This window comes from Bacillus rossius, chromosome 1 (genome assembly GCF_032445375.1).
Source record: "Bacillus rossius redtenbacheri isolate Brsri chromosome 1, Brsri_v3, whole genome shotgun sequence".
Lineage (NCBI taxonomy): Eukaryota > Metazoa > Arthropoda > Insecta > Phasmatodea > Bacillidae > Bacillus > Bacillus rossius.
This window is the reverse complement of record NC_086330.1, coordinates 262,953,489-262,979,870: the sequence shown is the minus strand read 5'-3', so window position 1 is coordinate 262,979,870 and position 26,382 is coordinate 262,953,489. Positions and strand designations below refer to the sequence as shown.

Genomic DNA, 26,382 nt, shown 5'->3' with positions numbered 1-26,382 from the left:
ACGAGAGTAGAAACATCCAGGGCCAAAACAAAGTCCAGTCCAGGGAAAAAATATCTTACGTTGCGGGCTGCGATCAGCAACCACAACAGATTCCTTTGGAAAACAGTTGCCAAGAAATATTTTTTAATACTTCAAGACAGATAGTGTACATTTGTACAGCACATGGCTATGGTTATTTTTGCATACATGTAATACTTTTATTTCAGATAATACTGAATATTTCTCACTAAAATTCGCACTTATTTTTTTAATTTTAATTCATCTTTCATTCAAGCATATTTTATAACCGTGTAAAAAGAATCGAATATTCAATAACTGTAAGATTAATTAGTATAAATTTACAAATATCTGTAATATTACAATAATATTTATGTTACATTTACACAAAAAAAAACATTACGGTGTGGACTAAGATTTTCTTAACAAGTAAATCGGTGCTTACTGGTGCTATAACATTGATTTATTCATTAGTTTGTCATTATTCCAATTTATTTTATTCTAAGTATGAAAATAAGTAACAGAAAGTAACAGACACATCCAATGTTACAAGCTAGACTATAATTGCAATGTCAAGAATATACTGTGCCCGGCAGATAACTTGGTGTCTGAGCTCCCTAGTCCTGTCTGGGGGGGAGGGGAGGGCGAAGAGAAAGCGATACCCTATTTTCAAGGTCAGTGGCCAGGTTTGTACTAGCAGAACAGAAAACATTCGGCGCGTGACTTCCTACACTACGTAAGTCTGTATCCACGCCCGTGGGGACCCCAGGGCGGTAAGACCTTTAGGCTAAGAGCGCTGGGTTACCAAACCAAAAGTGAGAAATCCTATGAATTGTACTTGTACTACATAAGTGTAACATTGTCTAAATTTCAGTGGTTGTGCTCGAATATTTGTACTCATCTGTCAGGAAAAGTAACAAACTATTATCTAAACCTGCAACGTTTTACTTTTTCCCATCAAATATACTTACGGTGTCTGCTAATTATTATGCTAACCAAAATTAATTGAAATGTTGTTAACTCAGTAACTAGTGAAAATCAGACACGATTTATTTTGGAAAACTAGGTCACTTAGTATGTAAAATAAATTTAAAACTATGCTTCTCAATTCATTGTGTTCTCAAAGTTATTTTTAAAAAAAAGTCTTACAAGAAAAAACAAACGACAAAAACATTACGCAACTGTAGCTCTCCGCGCGAAAACTATCTCACAGTTGATGACGCAGGAGCCAGTCTAGCCCTTGTCGTTCTCCGGTTTCCGTACCTAAACCGTGCCATTTAGCGCTGGATTTACATTTAACTAAACATGGAGCTCGTTATGTTATATTTGCTGCTTTAACTTCATGTCAGTCGTTTAGGAAACACCTGACTACCAACGTTAATGGCATTTAAAAAATGCTTGTGTATGTGTGGCTTTATATTTTAATGCACCTTTAATCGATTATTTATTATAAATGTAAATAAAATTTGCATTGCACTTCCACTTTAGAATGCATATTATAACCTTCAAAACCTCATATATATTATATGATTTGTTTAATGTAAGTGTGAAGTTAGTTCTCTTTCCATGATAATTGATTGTATTAGGTGACGAAAAACCAAATTAAGTTAAAATTAATTACTATTATTACTATTCGATTGTACAAACAATGCAGAAGATATAACTTACAAAGTAAAACTTTCCATTTAAGCCACTTTTTCGCTTTTTTGGAGTAATAGCAACTTATACCATAGAATAAACGGTTTTTATTATTTCCCACTCTCCGCTATGTATCACTTTACCGCGCCTCTGCGAGCTGCCACCTTCGCCTTCCATTTTCGGGTATACACTGAAGGGCGATATTTTCCTAACAGCCACTACACGGCTCTCGGCTACGTGTCGCCTGCTTACCCCCTCTTCTTTCTCCGGTCCCGCTGTCCCCGCACCCCCGCGCTGAGAGACGCCAAGATAACTGCCGGGTACAGTACTCATATGTCTACTGTCTACTGTCTACTTTCAGGAATTACCCAAATAAAATATCATATTCCAAGAATAAACGTTTTTTTATTTTTTTATTTTTTTAGTCTCTCTGAAGCAAACTTACAAATAACTTCCTCACGTGTGTGCATATTAGACTACATAACTAGCGAAATTGTCATCTAATTGGGATGTCATTACATTTATGAGAAAAAATCATGTGACACATAATATTTATGCGTAAATCATAACAATGACATGAGATCTTCCTCCAACTTCTGCATGTCTTGTGCACTGCGCTGGTTTCCAAATCACTCTGAGGACCCTCTTATGTGGTACATCGCTCTATTCGTTAATACTTTCTTATATATGGTGAGTTTCCCCTGAAGGGAACATTCATCCATGTGTACAGTAAAGTTGATGTTGAAGACATGCCTTACACTGAACTAGTTTTTAGGCACCTCATCAGTATCTTCTCCCAGAAGCCTCATGCACCTTGAGTGCAGTTCCTTCAACAGCCTCACTGCTTGTAGTTCTCCAGCTGCCACCCCCTTGCTGCTCTCGCTGCTTCTGCAGCTGCGAGCGTGGTCCGTGCAGTGTCCGGGTCGTGGGTCAGCTGTTTGCGACTGTGACAGCATGCCCTCCACCTGTTCAGTGCTACAACACTTTGAAGGTGGCGAAGTTAAAGCTACCTTTTCTTCTTTCCCTTTTCAGACATTTTAATGAATGCTGTACATAAAATAATAATAAAAAAAATATTTCAAATTTTGAAAACATTAAGAGAGACATCAGATGATATATGCATTTGTAAAATTTAAAAAAACTACACGAAACGAAATTAATTTAAGGATTATGAATTTATCCTGCAAACGTGTTCAATATCAGACAGAACCACGAATGAATGTTCACAAAATTTCTCCAGCGTCTTAACTGAAAACTTTAGCCATATCTTTATCTGCATATGAAAAAAAATATTGGTAAATTAATTATGTGTGACAAAAGTTTAGCTCCAGTTGGTTTAGTGTATATAAAAGAATAAAGCACTGACTAATCTTGAAATGGGTTCCAGAGAAACAGGTAGAAAATGAGATAACCAGTTGTGCTTTAGGTGGTAAGGTCAGTGAGAGAGACGAAAAGCCATTAATGTAAGCAGAGCAGTCTTATCAAGGCTGGCGTAGTGCATTGGTGAAATAAGTGAGGGAGGCGGCTAAAATACTTAGGTAAATTAGACGGCTCATCGTACCGGGGGTGCTACCGGGGACGTGGTCAGCGAGAAAGGCTTCAGTTTGCATTATTACAAGATACTTATTATCTACGTTAGTGATCTGCAGGGGAAAGACAGCTAGTAATCGTAATTAATTAAGATAGCTCTTCTACAATGGGGTGCTGTCAGGCCTGAGTTCAGCGGATAATATAACGAGTCTTTTTCAGTAAAAAGATTGTAAATATTCTTCAGTAAATGATATGGCTCATCTAACATAGTGTGCTGTGAGTACTGAGTTAAGCAGAATAGATTACGAGTTCTCTTCAGTAAATTATATGGCTCATCTAACATAGTGTGCTGTGAGTACTGAGTTAAGCAGAATAGATTACGAGTTCTCTTCAGTAAATGATATGGCTCATCTAACATAGTGTGCTGTGAGGACTGAGTTAAGCAGAATAGATGACGAGTTCTCTTCAGTAAATGAGACGGCTCATCTAATATGGTGTGCTGTGTGGTCTGAGTTGAGCTGCAAATATGAAGAGAAATCCCCAGTAAGAGAGATAGCTCATCTAACATCGGTCCAAGATGCACCAGACTCCGCGCACGACGCCCGTCGCTCGCCCGCTTCGCCTCGCGGCTTGCACCGCTCCGAGGACCCTGCCTGTCACTCACACTACTGCGCGGGCCGGCCTCCGTGCCGAGTCCCGACCTGGGGAGGTCGTGACACCCAACTTAACGCTCGAAGCTCCAAGAACAATGGCATTCTAGTTACGCCAATTCACCGCAGAGAAACGCAGAGAATCTCCGGGCTCAATGGAAAAGCGGTGGGGAAGAGGGAAGGGGTTAGCGAGGTGCCGCTGCTAATCAGATTATGCGTGTAGTAGTAAGGAAGGGATGGGCGCTACCTTCATCACGCCCCACCCGCTGGCTGGCCAGACTCGTCGCTAGAGTCCTCGTAGCACTGTGTAGTTAGGTGTAAGTTAAGGTCTATCGCTTTAATTTCGCCACCTACAAATACATATTTAATACATTAATACCATATATTCCAATATTAATTGCTCGTAGCATTAGAATACACAGCTTCGCGATTATTCGGCCTCTTTGGGTTCCAGCGGGCGGCTATGATGAAGCCGGAATTACAATTATTCGTAATCCATCCGTCAGCTGACCGTCAGTTACCCGCCCGTCCGTCCCAGAAATTATATCCATCTGTCCGTCCAAGTCTACAAATCTTTCAGTTTTTAATGGACGGACCTATAATTCTATTATTTGCAAGTTATTGCCTATCAATTATCGTTATCTTAGAAGGTTTTAAAGTTTATTTAATTGGATAGATTATTCCCATCGCATTTTTAAACATTCATTTGATAAAATTCTAAAGTTGATATTTGAAACAATTTAAAAAGAAAAAAATTGTTATTACGTACGGTAACACAGAAGGTAAAAAGAATATATGATAGAGCGAACAAATAAATACGTTAATTAATTACAAGAGTATAATAGCTAACATGATCGACAAAGTAATTTTGCTCTGACAAAAATAATTTCTCCAAAATGTAAGCCTTCTCAAAAACAGGATATGATACGTGAGGGTTTTACATGCAACAACACATTAGTTCGAACAATACATTTATTGACATACTGCACGAGCTACTGAACACAAATTAGAGATTTCATTAATAATAGCTGAATACTCGTGCGTTCTGGACCTCACAACATTGTCCACATGACCTTCTTTATCGACCAACAAACAATTATGATGTGAAATATGATATTCCTTAAAAGTACTAATCCACCCACTCAGTAACAATTCATAAGACATATTACAGTGGGGCTTTAAATTCCAAGTAGGCATACTTAAATTTATACCTTTTCTTTCTGTTAGCATGAGCAGTAAAAAAAATATTAGTGACAACCGTGAAATATCTCTCAATTAAAATCTATAAAATCTTTTTGCAACTGCCCTTTAGACACAGTTACAAAACATTCTCAAGATAACTTGATTTTTTAAAAAAATACTGATCACCGCCTCTGTTGCCAAGCTCGTCTGCTAGTGTGGACACCGGCGGGGTCTCTGTCGGTACTCGCCGTGCGGGGTCGCTCGCCAGCTCCCGCACTCGCTCTCCAGGAGCCGTGGAACTCGCCTCGTCGCGGCTCAGAGACACCAGTCTGTCGCGCCGGGACTCGAACCAGCCCCGCGCGATGCCGCAAAGACTCGTCACCTCGCAGTCGCCGTCGTCTCCCTCTCGGCCTGCTCACCGGCGCTTGTCGCTGCCTGCTTAGTGTCACTCGTCGGGTTACTCGCACTCGCTGAGCGAGTGTTGCTCGCTCGTCCGGGGCATCAGGACAAGTCACGCAAGTCCTCCTCCCCCCCCCCCCCCCTTCAGTAGGTGTTCACTCGTTCGCTCAAATCGACTCACCGGCCTTGGAGACGTCATGCCAACACTGCGGCCGTGGTTCCTGGTGACGGGGAGTACCCTCGTGGTGACGTCATCCGTCTGGCGGCGGAGCGTCGTGGCCGAGGCAGAGCTTGGCTGGTTCTCTCTCTTGACGCGTCGGAACCCGCCTCTCATGTCTCTGCAGATACTCTCCCAGGGGCAACGGTCATTACTAACCAGAATATTCTTCACTCTGCTCGCCGAAGTCGTGCAGGGCGATACTGTCCCAGTCAAATGAACGAGACTATCCTCCTTCACCTCGCTCAAGATCCTCTGGTTGTCTAACCAGCAGGCTCTGACTGCTGTCCTGGCGGTTCAGAGCACAGCGGGCTGCTCAAATCAGGGGTGCGACGTTACTTTCCCGTGCGTCGCTGCGCAAGAGGACACACGTTACACGTCATTTAAGTGGAATAGGTTTTAGGCAAAATGCAAACATGCCACACAAGCATGCAAGCATAGGCCAATTTTCATCGTCTTGAGTTTGGCTTGCGTTTCCAACATACATATTTTAAGAGAGCTGTTCCAGAACCTTTCAAAGACGCTAACCATTGTTCATAGAAGGCCACAATGTTATTTTTATTATTGAATAGCCTATACATAACTTTTTCACTTGTTAATATTTATACAATGAAAGAAAATTAACACTTTTAAATCATATAATTGTTAACTTATTTGGTTTTTAAGATAAATATGAGGTATCAGAATAACTAATTAACTTTAAACTACAAATTACAGGGCTGGTGACGTATTGTGACTTGGGTTTTCTCGCGTTTGTTGCTTGTTGCGTTGTTGAGTTATTGTGTTCGTTACGTAGTTTATAAACGGTCCTAGTGGTGGACGTGCAGAGTGTCGAGAATCACTCGACTAGTTTGTTGATAGACACTACGGGGTGGGGGGAGATTGTAATTCCTGCTTAAGGCCCTACCACATTCGCGCAGTAGCGTCTGTCTAATCTTTCTGACCGTGTTACCCGCATTTGCTGTCTGGTACATTAGCTTACCTGCAGCATCTGATTCACGTGGTAATACATAGAGGACAGCACGGATAGATTAGAAATTTATTTTGGGGTTACTCGAGAGATTTATAGAAAACAAAGGATTATGAAATGTGTAATATTGATACACTTTTGGAAATTTTAACTATGATTTTATTATATATTGGGACAGACGTATTAATTTTTATGCCTACACAGTTTAATAATTATAATTTGCAGTTTCAAATAGCTACTTAATTTTTTTCAAAGAAACTTAATTGCAAACCAATACAACAAAACGGTGTCCAAAACGAAATGATGAAAAATTTGATTCGTAGTCATTGTTTCTCATTGGCGAGTATTGACCTCGAAAGTTGAGAGTCACCAGCTCAGGTCAGGCAGATCCGCTACACGCGACTGCGCCATGACTCCTGGCGTCGTAGCAGTCTGCACCATCAGCTCCCACGCATCGGTCACACGCGACTTTGGAGCCCCTGGTGGTTTGGTTGATTCAACTATGTTGCCTGGTTAGCTCTCAACTAGTTGGCTTGCGTATGGAGATTCTTTTTTGGGCTAGTTTCACACCAGGCAACTTGTGGAATCAACTTTTCTTTTAGGTAAATTTCCTAAGTGAATAATTCCTTGACTATTTATTAAGATATGTTGTTACCGATTTCACCTTGTTTGGCAGGCTCCAAGCTGTTAAATTCGGCAAAGCATTTTCGTGCTACTCCCTCCAAGCTTCGCTGCTTGCGATGTTGCCGCTGTATGCCTCACGGCTCGCGAGGAACTGGTCCGCAGTGACATCGACGGGTGGACCTCCGAGAGCCCGCAGGGTGGTCCAGGCGGCGGGCGGCACGTCCTTATCGCCCTTATCGCCCCCGCATCGCGCCACCTGCCGCCGCCAGCCGCCCACCCGCGCTGCTCCCAGAACTGCTCGGGAACAGGAGCCAGTTCTCGCGCGTCGCAACTGTTCTGTCGTAAGAAACCTCCTGTGTTCGTCGGCGTGTTGTTCACAACACCTGTTCAGGGACTTCGTTGGCTTTATCTGTTTGATATCAGCTGATTCCGGCTTGTTCTCTTCGGGTTTATGTTTATACATATTTATTTCTTAATATGCGTTCTTGAATTTTTTATTTCCCCATAACAAACAGTGCAATACTGCAATGGCGTATGTCCAAGAACGTGTGCGGGGCTGTGCTTGCGCCGGGGTGTCGAATACTGCGAAGCCACTTCCCCCCCCCCCTCCACAAATACAAACACGTGGGTACTATGGCGTGATTAAGTTAATATTGTAACAATACAATCTCACCGCATTTACATGTCAGATGGTCACAAGTACTTGGAGTTGTTAAGTTCAGCAACTTCAAGACTGTCAGCCTCAGCGTCCAACATTTTTTTTCTGTTCATGGTTATTGTAAGAGCCGGGTAAAAAATTTATTTTCCAGAAATAAGATTCAGTCACAAATAAATATAATGTAGGCCTATAAAACACAGCAAAGACGACATTGATGCCCAGCTGAGGTAAATGCTACTCGGGCTGGGTGAAGTTGCACTGGGTACTCGGCGCTTGGTACGTTTTTATTAATGAGCGTTTTTACTGTCTTCGAAGGTTTCAAACTTAAAAACAAGTACTAAAAAGAGTTTTTCGTATTTTTCTTTGACATCTGCGTTATTCTCTCTCAAATGTACACTACGGTGAAAACATCTCAAACAACGTTAAGACTGAGTTGTACACACCTTGTTGAAATTTTTTTAATATTTAATAATAATTATCACTATTAGTTAAGGGATATTTTTATAAACTTAACACTATACCTATCTTACATCTGTTGTTCTGTTACAACGTATTATAACTTGCAGGAAGTTTTACACCAAGTATATGACACTTATTGTTAGTAAATATCCGTTTAAAATATTATAGACAGAACAACATATGCAAAAGAGGTACAGTGTTAACAGAATAGCCCTTAACTAATATTAATGCAATTAGATGGGAAAAAAATGAGCGCGTGTAACTCAGTACACTTTATAAAGTGAAACTTATTTGGCAATTCAAAACTCGAATCGTAAGAATATCGTAATGGGTAAAACGGAAGAGAGAGAGAGAGAATGAAGACATTTTTCTAAGTAAACATGAATCAATAAAATTATTACTCACTTCAAAATAATTGCTCAGAATGTCAACAGTTATTGATCAATCAATATTGATTTATTAACAGTGAATATTAGCCACTATTAAAATACATACACCATAAAAAATTTGTTTAGTAAATACCAAAGCTAGGATTAATTATAATAAATTAATTTTTAATTTAATTTTATACTATGTAGAGGTTAGATGTTATCAATTATTCTAATAGACTGATTTTGTATATCTCCAAATATCACATTATTAAGTTATAGTGCAACAGATTCTGCCAATAGGCTACTTAGTTATACTGCAATGCATTCATAGGCATTGAAAATGTTCTGCCGTCGAATGAATAAACAATGACAACATGTCCGCCGCTCCGCGACGCGAAAACTAAACGGCACGGACCTACCTCACGGTAATTCTTTACAGTACAACCATGTTACCACAAAGTGAAAATAAGTGCAATTAATATTCCACGCACGGGATTTGTATTAAAGGTTTTTAAATTAGCATATTCTTAGTTGGACTTTACATATTTACCCGCTCGTGGGCTCATAATTATAATACGCTGCGTGATTTAGTTAAACAAATAATATTAATTCGTGTCAAATAATAACCCTGTTAAACTAAAGCGTAAAAAGCATTATACCATCAAAAATATATTTAGTTATACAGCTAATACAATACTCGTATAACACTGTTTAACAATACTGATCCACACAAGTAATTAGAACAATACGTACTTTAAATATTTTCTTGCTAATACGGCCCGTGGCGCGGTGCACAGCAATAATCTCAAACCCCGTTGTGTTGCCCTCTGCCCAAATACTCCCTTACTTTACTCCCATTGCGCCCAAAGACGTTCACTTCAAAAAAAAAAGTCACACTTTGGGTCCACGCCGTAGATGTTTTGTGAAAACGTCCGGATAAAATCATATGTGTTTCGCATTAATTTGTAATTTAATTATTAATCGCAGCAATCACGCATGCGCCCACATTGGTATGATGACGTCATGGGTAAAACAAATCTCGCGCTACAACCATTGTTGACGTATTATAAGTCTCGTATTTATTAGCGATTAAAATCTGGCGGTGTTTATCACCCAAGGAAGTTCGACCGACTATCACTGTGACGAGTGAATTGTAGTTTTCAACTAGGCGTGCGAAACCCAGCCACAGAGACCAGGAGTACTGGCAACGTGGCATGCGGAGCCATCCCAGAATGAGCTGGACCGGACAGAGACGGGAACACGAGCACTCCCCGGACAGGTGGAGACGTGGAGTCTAGTGTCAGGCTTGTGCGCACCGTCCCAGTGTAGCTATGCGTCACAGTGATGTAGGTAGAGTTCCAAGAAACACTACCTTTTGCAGTCTCACTTTGAGGCGACATCCCAAACATCGTTAAGTAGTTTTTCGGTTCATGGTCGCATTACAAGTGTATTTGCAACATGAGATCATATGAATTTGCTCGTTCCCGAGTTTAGATGTTTCTCATCTCTGGCGAGTAGGCCTACTGAAAGACTCGCTCACATTTTTTTTTTTTTTCCGCCAGGTTTGTCACAGCTCTAAACATTCATTGGTAGTTTATTAATTAATTGAATCGTTTAATTGAATTATTGAATACTAGCTAAGAACCCCCGACGTCTCTCACGCCATTTCAGGGTATCTCTGATATTTTAAAACTCTAAGCAAACTATGTAATTAATTCCAAACACTTTTTCTAAAGAAATATACACAATACATTTTCACGTGTACATAAAATTTAAGCTATAACAAAACCCTTTTTAAGAATGATATTTTCTAAAGTGATAATGCCCTAAGCCTGTCGATTTTTTTTATATTAAGTATGCAATTTTATACATAACTTTTTAGTGTATTCAAGAATGTATATTTTACCTTGATGAAATCACACCAGCCTCCTTTTTATTTTATGAGGTAGGTAGCCAATTTAAAAAATCGTTAAACACATCCCTTTTTCGTTCAAATTAAAATGTTTATTGTTTAACTTACACTTTCATTTATTTTGGGCACTTATCTTAGACTAATCAAATAATTTCACTTTATTACAGATACCGTCAATATTTTAAGATTTTTTGAACCAACCGCATCTCTATTTTAAATGTATGTTACAGTTATCGAATATCTTATCCTACGATTAGTTGATTAGTAGTTATAAATTGTATTACTTGATAAAAATTCCTAAAATTTTCAACCCTTTCCTCTTTTACAGCAGGGATTCCTATGTAAAAATTCATTACACTATATTTTATAAATATGGCAATATCCTTTAACCAAATAAAACCAAAATCGTCCAGTTTTATCTCGCTGTTGTGAAATCACATATATTCATAACACTCTCCATTTACATTAATTAAAAAATATATCTTTTCAGTAATAACTAAGCGGATACTATTTTTTTTATTCAACCGTGTTTCAAATTGAGAAGTGATATTTCGGAAAACGTTCAATAATATAAGGTAGCTTAAAGCATGTTTATTACTCATGGCCCATATCTAAAATTAAGATTAATTGAATCAGTAGATATATATATATATATTATTTTTTTAAATCTTAAAACCATATTTAAAACCTTTTCACCCCTTTGGAAGTAGAATTTAAGCATGTAGTAAAAAAATAGTTGGTAAATTTTGTTTGTTTATAAATATTATCGAATAAATTACATCCCGCTTATTTAGTTTCAGAGGTAGAACTTTTGCAACAAACTAAGCTGACTACCTTTTCACCAAATCATGATATGAAATCACATAAATTACAGTATTGTTGCGCAGTTTCTTACCTCCTGCTTAATTTGCTTAGGGATATGATTTATTACTATAAAAACAATCTTACCCCTGATTTTCTTTCGTTGGAGTGGAATTTCGAAATATGAAATAAGTACACTTCGTAACTAATTTTTTTAAGTTATCCATGCACAATTTTTTACATCTCGCTTGATTTTCTTATTATTTTCTAAAAATTAACTTACTCATGTTCTTTTCACCCCCTTTGCAGTCCAATTTCAAGAAAATAGATAAACATGTGAGGTAAAACATGTTTCTTACTCAGTTTCTTAGCTCTAGTGTGATTTATTTTGATTTTGATTTGGTTTTGATTTTTTTTTTTTTGTGATGAACCATACTTAATCCCTTTTCACCCCCAAAAGTTGAATTTAAAAAAAAATATAGGCAAACAATTTGTAACGTTATGTGCTTGCTGCTCATTCTTAGTTTCTTACCTTCAGAACTATTATATTCGTAATCATGTTTTTTTTTTCTTAAATTTTGTAAAAGGTAAAACAATAAAGCGTGGTTTATTATTTTTATTATTCTTAATAAATAGTTTGTTAGTTTTGGAAATATTTTTTTTTACAAAAATAATACCTTACCCCTTTGTTACCCGCTTAAAAAAGGAATTTTGATTACTTGGGGAAAATATGATTTTAAACTAGAGATGCACGTGTTCTTTATTCGTTTCTAACATCTAATTCCAATAGAATCGGAAGTATTCATTTTTCTTTTTAAAACTTTACTTAACCTTTTTAACCCCGTTGGGGTTGAATTTTGCGAAATAGTAAAATTGTAGTTGGTAATTATGGTATGTTTATTTTTGATACTGTTTGTCCTTTCATATGCTGTATTTATTTATGTAAATTAATTATCTTAATAAATATTCTATAAATTCTTTCAAACATATTTACATATATTTAAAAAACTTTTTTCTTTTCACCTAAAGTAGAGGAATTCATTGAAACAATCCTTATATAGGATTTAATATGTCAAGCATTAAAGGCTTAAAAAAAAATACACGTGACGACAGCAAATTTTTTGTCCATTGAAAACTAAACATATACTTAGAGACACCTTCTTATATAATTACCCAAGGATTTTGTAGAAATATTTTGACTAAAACCATTAAGAAGTACCTATTTTTCAAGCCAGCAGTTACGAAAGTCATTTGCGCGGTGCATTCGTGAGAGGGCGCGTAACCCCCCCCCCCCCCCCCAAAAAAAAAAAAACAGATAATCATGAGGAAAAGGTAATATTTCCGCCAATCATTAGAAAATCTTTATTTTATGCATGATCCATAATGAACATTTAATACGCATGGGTCATTAGGTAAAAAAGTATCTTTCAATAACGAAAATTTAATTAAACCACCAGATAAACCTTAAAAACCCTTTGCAATGAGTTATTTTATTTGCTTCAATATTATAGGCTAGTATTCAAAGACACAAAATAAAGGGCGTAGGTGGTGACTATGCTACACCTGTACCCTAACTGAATTCATAGTGCACGATAGGACACGACCAATGCCTTATTTTTTTATTAATGGATTTTGATGTCCAATCCATTGCCGAGCTGTTGCCCAAATTTCGCGCATGCGCAGAGCTCACCTTTATCATTGATTTCGTTCAGATGGCAGGCCCACATCTGGCGCTATTAACTCGTATATATTCACTTTCATGAATGTCTGAGGACGTGGTGTGCCAAATGGAACTCTATGGTAGCGAAACTATCCTGGAATACATTTTGTACACTTTAATAGTTATAACAATAAAAAAATCGCAACTTAAAAAAAGTACTTGAGAACATTAGAATAACACCTTCTAGTTCGTGCGACAGTGGAATTAACTCTAGGATTTTTACCGTAAAATTGTATCAATCGTTGCGAAATGTCCTCTAGAATGTGTTCGAACCAGTTTCTAGCCTCACGCAAGGCCGTTCTGTTCCCTTAGTGGGATTCTGTTTGGACACGTTCTGGAATACTGCCCGCGAGTTAGGTTACGGTTGTGTCCCAACAAAGCAGTGCTTATTCGCTACGTTACCCGAATGTTTTGTAATGCCACCATTAGTGGGCTACAATAATATATTTCCTCCCCATTATAGCCCGACATGCCTCGTACACAGAAGTGACAGGAATTAAGTTTACTAGTAGTCTGTATTTATTGCCGGATTTCACACATGTTACAGTAAGTATGTCTTTCATAAAAACTTGACATGTATGTTCAAGTATTTAATACAATTTATATATATGACTTGCTTTTTAGTTCCGTTTTCTTTTCTCAAGATAAATCATTACCTAAGTAACTCTGTGTAAACGTTGGAGTTCTATAAGTCTAATATTCACTGAGATTTTAATGCGTCAATTAATATTATTTTAAAATGAAATTATAAAGAAAACTTACTTGCAAAAATTATACAATGGTTATATTGAACCCCCTCCCCCTTTTTCACAAAATGCTGGCTACGGCTCTGCGGCACATTTGTGCTTTACTCACAAAGAGAGCTCTCAATGGGAGAAACAGAAGCCAGGACATGCCTTCTTAGAGTCTACCGTTTTAAGGCAAGTTACAAGTTTTATAGTTCATTATTAGAACGTTTACTTCGTTGGGCAAGAGAGAACATCATAAAAAGCTCAAAAGTTTCAAATACAGTGCTATGATGTTGCAGAAACATCACAAAACTTCAGTAAGTTATGGTTACATTTCTGTAATGTATTTGAAACATGGTGTCCTCTCTGGTGAATTAGATTTCCTGAGGCATTAAAATAATGACTACCGATAGTATTTTTCGTTCAGTAAAAATGGGTTAAGCTGTGAAAATTATTTTCGTAGCCAGCATCTTCTCAGTGCCTACAAGTATGTGATATTTTCGCTTGACCGATCATTATAATAGATGCATACAGAAAATTTAATAGCGAAAAACTGTAATTTTTTTTTAGCATGACCATAACGACATAACCTATCCTGCTTCTTAACTCGTTATTTTAGTTTTGTGCATTAACTTTCTGGACCAAAGTAAGAAAATAAGTGCATGCGAGATATTCGCACATTTGTGCATAACGTTGATAGTTGAGTTGTTTTCCCACGTACGTATGTATGCTAGAGTGAAATAAATGGTAGCATGGAATACTAGCATTTAATATTTTTAGCTTGTACATATGTACGTAGCCTAGAAGCCTATGTATAATATTGGTGTAGGTTTGGGCTGAATTATATTTTTCACTGTCAGCAGCTGATTTAGTTTATGAACATTATTTTATATCCTAAGATTACTTATAGGCACCTGAGAACTGAAGCTACACTGTACTTCCGACTAATGGAGTGCAGAAGGACAGGTGAACTTTACCCAAGGAATGTTTCAACGAAAAATTTAGCATATTAATTACTCTGGAACAAAAATATTTTAAATGTATTAAGAAATATTTTGAAATATATTTTTTTATGTAAAATTGTTTCAAATTTCTCAATTTCTCCGTTTTGAGCAATGTTAACAACAGTGGTTCATCACCCGCTATTCATACCACTGAGACTGCTGACGCCTGACGAATGTTCCACCACTGAGATGGATGAATGTCTATAGGTCTTGTCACACTGGCAAATATTTGCCTTCATTTTTATTTGACTATAGAGTTGTAAGGGTAATATAAGACGGAAAATTGATTCCATTTTTTTCCATAAAATAAATTTGGCCAGATAACCTCAAATATGTTTTAAATCATGTCATACCTACTCTTCATATATTATTTGATCTGAGCTATTTAAAAATTTTCAATTTTAATCTCTTTTCAAAAATTAACAATGCATCACATTGCTGAATGGAATTTCAAAATTGCTATGTTTTTGGTGCATTTTAACTCTCTTTTTTTAATTAAACTCACAATAATACTTGTTAAAAGCTTCGTCCTATATGCCAAATATTTGATGGAAACTTAATTCATCCAACTTTTCAAACAAACATGGCCGTGCTAGTGAAGTTTTCTGTGACAACATAACCTTCCAACTTTATTTGACACAACATATTGGAAGGTGTCGGAAGCGAAAGTTCGACAGTGTGACGGGGTGTTAAAGGCACTCCAAACACATATCTAATGCCCATTGGTCTTGGCGCTGCAAGTAGAAAAACAAACTATGACTTGGTGTTCGTGACGTGGCGGTGACGTCGTGTGTTGCAGGTGCTCTCGCTGGCCGCCATCTTGTCTCGCGCATGCGCTTTGGGCGACAACTCGAGGGCCGCACGGCGCGCAGGACATGGAAGAGACCCCTTCGACGTGTAGGTACTCGACACTCAAGCCGTATTACAGTTGTCACTCTCTGTTAAGGGAAATTAATTATCGCTATATTGGAGGTTATACTCGACAGTTATATAGCCACAGCTGCTGGGTTACTTATGACGGCGATCAGGCGCATCCTGTGTGGCCAAGGTACTTCACATTTGGCAGCACACATGACAGAATTCATTACTTCTTTCCGAAGTTTGCAGGCTATAAATGGTTAATATCATTCTTTATCAACTTCAGGAAGATTAAGTTTTCTTTTCCTAGCTTTCACAGTGTAATGGGTTCGAAATAACAGAAATTTAATTTAATCTTACTAATAATGATTAATATCCCTTAACAAATTATGTTTCCCAATTTATTGAAAAAACTATAAATGTTTTTATGTGTTTTTTAAATAGCACATTTTAAGTTATTAAAAAAGGGTATTTTAAAGAAAAAGGTAATTAGTAAATTGATAAATAAAGTTATGCTAAAAATGCATTTATTACTAACGTAACATCTGCTAAGAGCTTCTATAGATTCTGTAGTAGTTAAAAAACTTAAATGCCTTGATATATTTTTATTAAGTAAAACTCTTCTAAAAGAAATTTTACTTAACATGCTTCTCTTTATTCCAGTCCTTCTTCATTACAACTTATGATTTATTTACGATAGTACCTACAACATGTGTTATATCCAAAATTTCATGAAAGTTTGTACTTTAACTCTTTACACACGTGCTAAATTCAGAACTATAAATGAAATAGCGTTGGTTCTTTACATAAAATTAATTTTCTGCAAAGTGGTCTTTCTTATCAGGAAGCACGACGTATGCACTGTCTTCATAATTATAAATACGACTGAATCTACTCTGGCATCCGTGACAAACAAGGCTCCGGCTAAAAACCGTGTTGGAGTATAAGAAATCCTTTATGAATTTCAAATAAAACAAACTAGTAAGCCGTAAGCTAGTCATTGTCCGCACTACAGAACACATCAGCGACTAAGAACATGAAAATCGAAACCTCAGAAATATCAGAAAACTCCATTAAAACCAACATAAACACTGAATTTGATAACTTTAATGCTATAGCTAATATATACAAACGATAAGAGAAAATACAATCGAGAATCAATAAAAACATTACAATATACTTCGAACCTGAATAAGGAAGATGGTAACGAAATGATCATAATTTTTTCCCCATTCATGAAAAGCAGGCATAACTATGAAGAGCATCAACAGCACAGTACTCACTAATAGGCAAATGGTTCAGTCAAACACACAATCTCGCCTCTGATTAACCATTCATATCATCTCAGGAAATCATGAGGATAGTGGCCTCTGATTTGCCAAACGCTCTGGCCGATCAAGAAGCATTCCTTGCCCAGACAATTAGGTATAGCTACGTGACGGGAAAGTCCAATCCCTGAGAACGCAACTATAATATCATGGTGATGGCGACTGCATATTTCCTTCATATTATCATGCATAATGACACAACCAAAGAATCTTTATCCTCCCTAAAGATAAAATATACATAGAAGGTTATATATAATATGTTATTAATTAATGGCTGTCTAATTTTACGTATGATAAGGTGGATCTAATCTTTGAGGAATTTATTTCTCTAATATCAAAATTAGTTTTTTTTCGTTTACAAACATGATTACATTATTTTATCTTATAAGACTATAAATTTAATTTTGTCTTATTACAGTTTATACAATACATATGTAATATTTTTTTTATTATTTTATATTTTCTTCGTATGTTTAGTAAAATAATACTAATAGCATCCAAATAATCACTTTAGTGTCTGTCATATTTCTTGTGACATTATGTGATACAAAAAGAAAATTTAATATAGTTCTTAGCGATGAGTATGTACATTAAAATATGTACTGCATCAGAAAACCACTTGCAATTTAATAATTTTAATATATGCAAGTGTCTGATGGAGGACTGTTTTCAAACCAACGCACATGCCATTGTCTACAGTAGTGAGAAATAGCCGGTTCTGGGACAGGCTTCAGGCTGGAGAGCAGGGCGAGGGGTCAGTGACCAGAGTCTGTCATTGGATTTTGATGACATTAACCTTGATATTTGACCTCAACCATGAACTCTGACCCTGAAATTTAACACCTCAGGTCAAAATTGACACTTAGGGTTGAATATTACACACCGGTTATGTGTTTACCTATAGAATAAAAAAAATCTTTCAAAACTTATAAAACCATTATAAAAACATATTTATATAAAATCAAATGCAGGGTTGGGTTAAAATGCAGGGTCCTTGGTTAAAACCCACCTACCGAATGCACATTAATCTAAAATAATTAAAATGATAATTATTTTAATGATATTTATATAAACAGCATTTAAATCACATATTCCGGAAGTCCTGGTGGATGCACTAGTAAAAAGGTTCACATAGTTTTTTTTTTTTTTTTTTTTTTTTCACAATTGAGGCGTGTTTTTCGTCTCAACGTTTTCCCAAACCCAGTAAAAATGATTTTTTTGTTATTTACATTTTTCTTTGTTTGCCACTTAGTTTTTATCATAATTTAAATTAGCTTTAAATATTACCAATATCTGCTACTGTTTTCCCTCCCGCCCCCCGCTCTTGTACGCTATTATGCGGCGTACTGAAATTAGGGCACAGCTTTTGTTTTGTTTCGCTGGCGCTGTGCTTGTACTAGAACTCTATCTTTGCTCAACAATGAGAAGTTCACAAGCTAGCAGAATCTGTTTATGTATTTTTTTGTATTTTTTAATTTTAAATTTTTTATTAATTTATTTGTTATTTATTAAATATTTTTTTCTGTATTTTTTTTTATATCAAGGATAAGTGTAATGATTTTCTCCGTGTGCTGCCAATTATTCTTGTCATTACGTTTGCTCCTGAATATTCTTTTCAATATGTTTATGGTTTTCTCTGTGTGCTCCCGATTATTATTGTCATTACGTTTTCCCCGTGTGCTCCTGATTATTCTTGTTCATAATTTGATGGTTTTCTCCAAGTGCTTCTGATTATTCCTGGTTAGACATCTGATGGTTTTCTCCAAGTGTTTCTGATTATTCCTGGCTAGACATCTGATGGTTTTCTCCGAGTGCTCCTGATTATTTGTGAGAAATCGATCTCTGCATGAAGGATATTTACTTAATGAGTCATGTCATTTTATTCAGAGTTACATTTAATTTGTGAAATTCTGCTAATAAATCGACACTTACAATATTTTTATCAGGTGGAATGAAAAAAATAAACAACCATTACTGAGTCAAATAATATGCCAAGAGACATCTGTGAATCACTAACATGTAAGACGAACTTCCTTCTCCTTGGTGTCTAGTGAAGCCTTCCTTCTTTTGCGATCGTTAGTGAGCATCCCGCATCCCACATAGAAGAACTAAATAATATTTACCTGTAAGCAACATGTGGTGTCATATGTTGACAATAATTGACACTATCTTAAACAGGTTATTTTGCATGAGTTAAATTAACTCTCACCACTGAATGGTGCTATTGTAATCAGTTAGAGTCATGTAGTCTCGTAGCCATGTAGCCTCGTGTCCTGGAAGCTTCGTAGTCCTGTAGCCTCGCAGTCTCGTAACCTTGTGTTCTGGAAGCTTCGTAGACATGATGCATTGGAACCTCGTAGACTTGTAGCTACGTAACAAAGTAGCCATGAAATCTTATAACATAATGCTGATGGAGCAATTGGAGCAAAAGAGAAAATGCCGTCGAAGACAGATGCGACAATTGGAGCCTTGTAGATGTGTAGCTTCGTAACCAAGTAGCCTTGTAATATTATAACATAATGCTGCTGTAGTAGTTGGAGCCAAAGAGAAAATTCGGCCGAAGACAGATGTCACAATTGGAGCCATGTAGACTTGTAGCTTCGTAGTCAAGTACTCGTGTAGACTTGTAGTCCTGTATCCTCGCAGTCTCGTAAACTTATGTTCTAGAAGCTTCGTAGCTCTGTAGCCTCGCAAGTAGTATGTAAATGGGGCTCCGGAAACAGGCTTCAGGCTGTGGTGCTTGGTGCCGACCGCCATCTTGGATTGTGACGTCACGGCGGCCATCTTGGATGAGCGTAACGGGACACAGCGTAACGGGACACAGTGTAACGGGACACATCGTAACGGGACAAGTAGATCACGGCGGCCATTTTGGATCCGCCATCTTGGATCCGCCATTTTGGATGACGTCATTGTGTTCTAGAAAATTCCGGTGATGTGTTTTCCGCCATATTGGATGATGACATCACCGTTGCAATTTTTGTTACGGCCGCCATCTTGAAATTTGGACGCCATCTTGAAAATCTTTAATTATTATCCGATTTTAATGAAAAAAATTCCAAAATTCATCAAAAAATTAACTTATTCGAATTCTGATTGATTATATCGATCACCGTCCTCGGTTCAAACCCGGTGAGTCCAAAAAAAACTAAAAATGGTGACAGGCTCCTTCCTCAAAGGTGGATGCAGGCAGACTGACTCCTAGCACTTTTTTTCAAAACATATATATCGTCAGCTGGTATGACGACATGTCCGCCATCTTGTCTTCATCCGCTGGAGACCACCATCTTGTTTTCGGCCGCTAGAGTACGCTGACGCCATGTTAGTTTAACTCTTACCCGCTAGAGTGCAGTAATCATTTATTATTGCTGTGACACCCGCCATCTTGTCATTTGGCCGCCATCTTGAAAATCCGTAATTATTTAGCTAGAAATTCGGGAAAGGTTCCAAAATTCATTAAATAAATCACTCATTAATTTACATATTGATTCGATGGATTCCTGTCCTCGGTTCGATACCCGATCGATGCAATAATGTTTAATTTTATGAAAAAATAATAATTTCAATAAACCATGTTCAACATTCTTAAAGAGACTTTAAATCCTCTACTACCATCATCCTATAAGCCATCAAGACCAACATATCGGAAATTCGTTATTTTAATGCTAGAGATTCGGGAAAAAGTTCAAAATTCATTAAATACATTTGTAATCTATATACTGATTGAATAGATCGACTAAGCTCCTTGGTTCGATCCCTGGATGATACAAAACAACTTTAATTTTAAAAAATTACCACTAATGTGCAAGGTTTGAGAAAATAAAAACACCGCAAGTTATATTAAAAAAAACTTTTATTACATACATACTACACTACTACAAGTACAAAAAAAATACACAGACAAATTACTAAAGCCTTGTGGATTTCTCGACGTCTGCATCTGCCACCCACGAATTGAAGCGAGGTGGAAAGCCCCACCACTTGACGTAGGACAGTCCATTTCTTCGTTTTATAATCTTCTCCACCAAGTACGTATCGGGATACAACGTAGGCTGAATCTCTTCGGCATAGAAGCCGCCATGGATAGGTTTGTGGTCCAAATCTTCGAGGTAGTAGGTCCTAGGCTCTGATTCACGAACATGTGTCACACGGAAAAGTTCGGGACTCCAGTTCGCAGTGAAACCTTTCTCGAAGATACCTTTCTGCTTGGAGATTCGCACAATGTCACCGACGTTAGCTTTACGCTTTCGTGGATCTTTCTTCTTCGTGTTGGAAAACACTGTTTGAAGCAGGCGATTGTCCGTTACGTCCTTTGGCTTCATTTTCGTGGTAGAATGCACAGTGGAATTATACTCGCTTATTAGTTTCGGCAAGATGTCAAGCCACTTGTAATTTCCGTTAGCCGTGAACTGCCGCCACATCTTGGAACGCAAAGTTCTGTTAAACCTTTCGACAACGGAGGCTTTGACGTTACTAAATGTAGAGTAGTGTTTGATGCCATACTTCTTCATCAAAGCCTTGAAGGTCGCATTGTAGAATTCTTTCCCGAGGTCCGTTTGCAGGTGCGACGGTACACGTCCATCATGCAAAATATTGTTCATGGCCTTAGCTACGTCAGTTGCAGTTTTTGATTTGACAGGTCTAGCCCAAGCGAACTTGCTATAAACATCGATGACTGTCAACATGTACTTGAAACCTTTATTCAATCGGGAATACGGTACCATCTCAACAAGGTCCGCCTGGAATAAATCATCAATTCCACGAACTATGACTTTGCGACGAAGGTATTTTCGTCTAGCAGGAGCATGAAGTTCGCGAGCGATTCCGGTTCGACTCATTGTATGTAGCCGGCTTCCTTCAGTTCTTCAAGTATGGAGACTATTTCGTTGATGTGCGAATAGTTTCCTACACTAAGCGAAGCATGTAGAATTCTAAGGCGATCAACTAATTCATTAGGGTCGTCCCAATATACATAGTCAAATGTCTGACCACTTTCTAGCCTTTTTAAACCTTCTCCGTGTATTGTTAGTTCACTGAATAGATTAGCGAGAATGTCCATTTTTTCATGATCTACATCTTTATATACAGCACTATCTGGATCGTTATCGCGAAAATGTGCATTGGTTAGCTCTAGCAGTTTTTTGTACTCTTGTAAGTCGTTGTGAGAATATCCTTTAGGTTCCCTGCGAAACAGCAATTCGTACAGACCCGGAGTCCCGCGCGTTTTGAACTCTGCTACGCGCACGATGTTTCCTGGTAGAAAGTCTATTTCTTTAGCACCGAGGAACCACTTATTATGTTTTCTGTACACTCCGTAGGTCGTGTCATTATTCCGGCTCGTAAACGATGTCAGGTATGGTCGGACCATTGCATTAACTTGATGTCCCTTTTTCGGTATTTTTTTCTTGTGCATGGACTCTGTACTTGTTAAGTCCTCTTCTTCTCGATCTGGTTCATACTTTCTCTTCTTTACAGTCGGCATTTCATCTTCAACTTCTGTCTTCACAATGAAGGCTGGTTCTTCCTTGTTTTTAAGTTCGTCGAGGCGACTAGTGATTGGTTTAAATATCTCCTCATTTTCCATCTCACGTGCAAGTCTGGTTCGTCTAGCAAGTAAATATTTTTCACGAACAGACTGTATAGCTCGATGAAGGTCACTGGCCAGGTCCGACATTGTACTGGCTGAAAACTTATTGCAAGACCTCCTTATATACTTTTTTATTCGTTCGCAGAAACTTCTTTCTTGTGTTTGGCCAAATCTGAATTTGTTGACGATTGAGATAGTGATGCTTTCAGACTACTTTGAAAAGTCCTCAGATCGTCACGTCTTTGTGCATTCGATACTTCGATCATGTCGCGAATGCGAGAATCCGAAGCTTCCACGCGCTGGTCTATGGCTATAAGGTACTCAAGAAATTCCTTTTTCACCCCGTCTACTTTTTGAGCCAGTAGCGAAATGTATTTGCGGATAACGTCGTCATGAGACTTGAGAGCAGTACGTAAGTCTCGACTGCTACGACCGAATTTCGAAATGCTATTACTCATGTTTGGTGATAAATTGATCGAAACCTCGTCTGTACCTGCCCTTATATAGAGGCCAGTCTTTGACTATAACTAGGAATCCGTGTTCTTCTTTCCAACACAAGGAGCACATGTCTTTGAATTCCTGGAATGTCATGTCGGTGTTTACGTGATCATCATAAGCGTGGCGTAAATTAAGTTCGTCCATGCGAAACAAAACTATGACATTTGCGTTGTCTCGTAGGAGATGTTTTGGAATACGACTGTACGTCTGACACAGGTAAACGCAGTCTACATTGGCGTGTCTGCCCATGGAAAAGTACTCTTGTATTATGCCTTGTTTCTCGCACATTACATCGTCGAAAACAAACACGGAATTGGCTTTTGCTTCGCTTGGAGGTGCAACATCGGTATTATCGCTAAACGGAAAATACTCCAGACCATCCACAGATCGTAGAACAGTTGCTAGGCGCTGGTACTTTGGCTGTTGCAACGACTTGGAATACAAGTAAACGTTCTCGAACCGAAGACCATTTGGTTCCTCCAGTAAACTCAGTAAAACACACGTCTTGCCACAGTTGGACGGACCCGCCATTATGCATCGTACAGCAGAAGGCAACAGTAAGCCATGTCGTGATTCACGCGCACTAAATACATCGTCTTGCGTAATGCGCACGGGCAAACACACGTCTTGCTTGACGACCTGCATTGTACTAAAGTAATTGTATAAAATCAAACACATTTATACTTTCTGGTCAGTTGTGCGTAATGACTCGAAGAGGTAAGAACAAAAAACACATCGGTGCGGGACTCGTAAACTCGCTGATAAACAACCTACCATTCGAGCTACACATTCCCGGCTACAGATTCTGCGGCCCCGGCACTAAACTAGCGAAAAGGTTAGCTCGCGGTGACGTGGGCATTAATTCTCTCGACGAAAAGTGCAAGCAGCACGATATCGCATATTCATTAAGCAAGGATCTGGAATCCAGGCACCGGGCCGACGAGACATTGGCACAGGAAGCCGAAGATATAAGTAAATCGTCGAACGCGGGACTAGGAGAGAAAATCGCAGCGTGGGGCGTATATAAGATCATGAAGGCAAAGACGAAATTAGGACTGGGCGCTCGTCGAGCCGGCTCCATCAAGTCAAAGACTAACTCGCGCAAGACCAAACGCAAGATCGGTGCAGGTGTGCAAAAAGCCAAGCAAAAATTACAGACTCTCGACAAGAAGATTATAGGAGGATTTCTTCCTTTGCTTTTGCCTGCATTGGGTGTTCTCGGCGGCCTCATCGGTGCAACGAGCGGTATAGTGCGGGCAGTCAACACTTCGAAGAATGAGCGCAAGCAGTTAAAAGAAGCACAGCGACACAATGCCAGCATGGAAGCCATTGCCATCGGTAAAAAAAACGGCGCAGGACTGTACTTACGACCTCACAAGACAGGCCGAGGCATGAAAAAGAAACGAATGAAAAAATCCTAAGTTCTTTGCCGAAACGTCCGCTCACCAACGTAGATTTAATAAAGTACGCACGCATACTTAAAATAGCAAATTTCCGCGGCGTGTTTATGCGAGACACTTTGCCCAGCAAGCCAAAGACACGTGAGTGCGCCATAATTAATTTAGACACGTCGGCGGGTCGAGGCACGCACTGGGTAGCCTATGTAAAGACTGGAAACATGGCCGAGTACTACGACAGTTTCGGTAATTTACGCCCTCCGCCAGAACTTAGGTTGTACCTGGGCCGGTCCACTACGTTGTTTTACAATTACGAAACGGAACAGAGACCAAATCAAACAAACTGCGGACACTTGTGTCTTCGCTTTTTAACAAACAAAAATTAGCTGACCAATAAAAATTGCTACTTAAAGGTTGTGCAGTGACGATTATTTATTAGTCATGTCGATAACACTTACCTTGACAGGTCACGCATCTGAGCTGCGGGCGGTTCATTTCCCGCCTCTGGATTTAGACGGAGAATGGTGTATCGGACTCGTAGATTTTCAAACGTATAATGCCATACCGAACATCGACGAGGAAAACTGCAAGATATGCTTCCTGAAAAGCGATGGGACCGCTCATGAAATACAGTTACCTGTTGGCTCTTACGAAATAGATGACATTGCAAATTACATCAGGGATATGTTACCACAGGATGTAGACTTTCAACTGCGTGGAAATCCAAACACTCAAAAAAGCATTCTAACATGCAGTGAAAATGTCGACTTTACGAAACCTGGCACCATAGGTACGATGCTCGGATTCGAATCAAAGGTGTATGGTACAGGAAGAACGTACGAATCTACGCGCGCAGTAAACATTTTGCCTGTGAATGTCATAAGAATAAACTGTAATTTGGCAAGTGGAACGTATCTCAACGGAAGACTAAGCAACATGATTCACGAGTTTTCGCCGATGGTCCCGCCAGGATATAAACTGGTAGAAGTACCGCAAAGTATCATTTACGTTCCAGTCGTCGTGAAGTGCGCACACGAAGTCGTCGTCCGAATCGTTGACCAGCGAGGACGATTGGTGAATTTTCAAGACGAAGAAATTACATTACGTCTGCACTTGAAGCGATGGGCATAAAGTTCGTAACACCGAACAGTTATAAAAGAAATCGTATTGTCGTGAATAAGAACAGTTCTCTACCAGACATCGGTGCGTTAACACCTGACAACATAAAGTATCTCCTCAGTATTGGACAAGTGCCGAATAAATATGGAAGACGAAATCCTCAACGTGGAAGATCCGGTCATTTTTGATGACAGCATTACGAAAATGGAATTGCACGAGTACCAGCCTTTCCTGCTCGGACCGTACGCACTACCATCGGAAGTACGCATTGCTGTACAGCACCAAGATATTTGTACTTTACCTTCGCAGTCATTTCTACGTATAAGAGGCACGCTTACAAAAGCGGATGGTACGCATCCGACAACGACATCAATATCCTGCAATGGTATTCTTCACCTAATCGAGCGCATTACTTATGTACTCAATGGTGTCGAGGTAGACCAGACGAGAGATGTAGGCATAACATCTGCTATGAAAAATTACCTTTCGCTCACGCCAAATGAACTGTCTGCTGCAAAGATGGCCGGTTGGGCTCTCGAGGATGAATATAAGCTTCCGGTTTATGCCGAAGGAAAGTTCGAAGTTTGTGTTCCTCTGTCCATGCTTCTCGGATTCGCTGAGGACTACAAGCATATAATCATTAATTCGAAACAAGAGCTCGTACTGCTTCTAGCCAACACGCACATTAATGCAATTGTCGCCGCTGCTGAAAACCCTCAAGATGTTTCGCTAACA

General features: G+C 38.6%; 1 protein-coding gene across 1 annotated transcript in view; it reads left to right on the top strand.

Moving 5' to 3' along the window:
* The window catches only part of LOC134530057 (uncharacterized), a 605,495-nt gene that overhangs the window by 561,862 nt on the left and 17,251 nt on the right, over positions 1–26,382 (top strand). Inside the window, exon 3 of the mRNA XM_063364610.1 lies at positions 15,660–15,757. Coding sequence (XP_063220680.1) covers positions 15,660–15,757 — 98 coding nt within the window. The remainder of the gene's footprint in view (positions 1–15,659; positions 15,758–26,382) is intronic.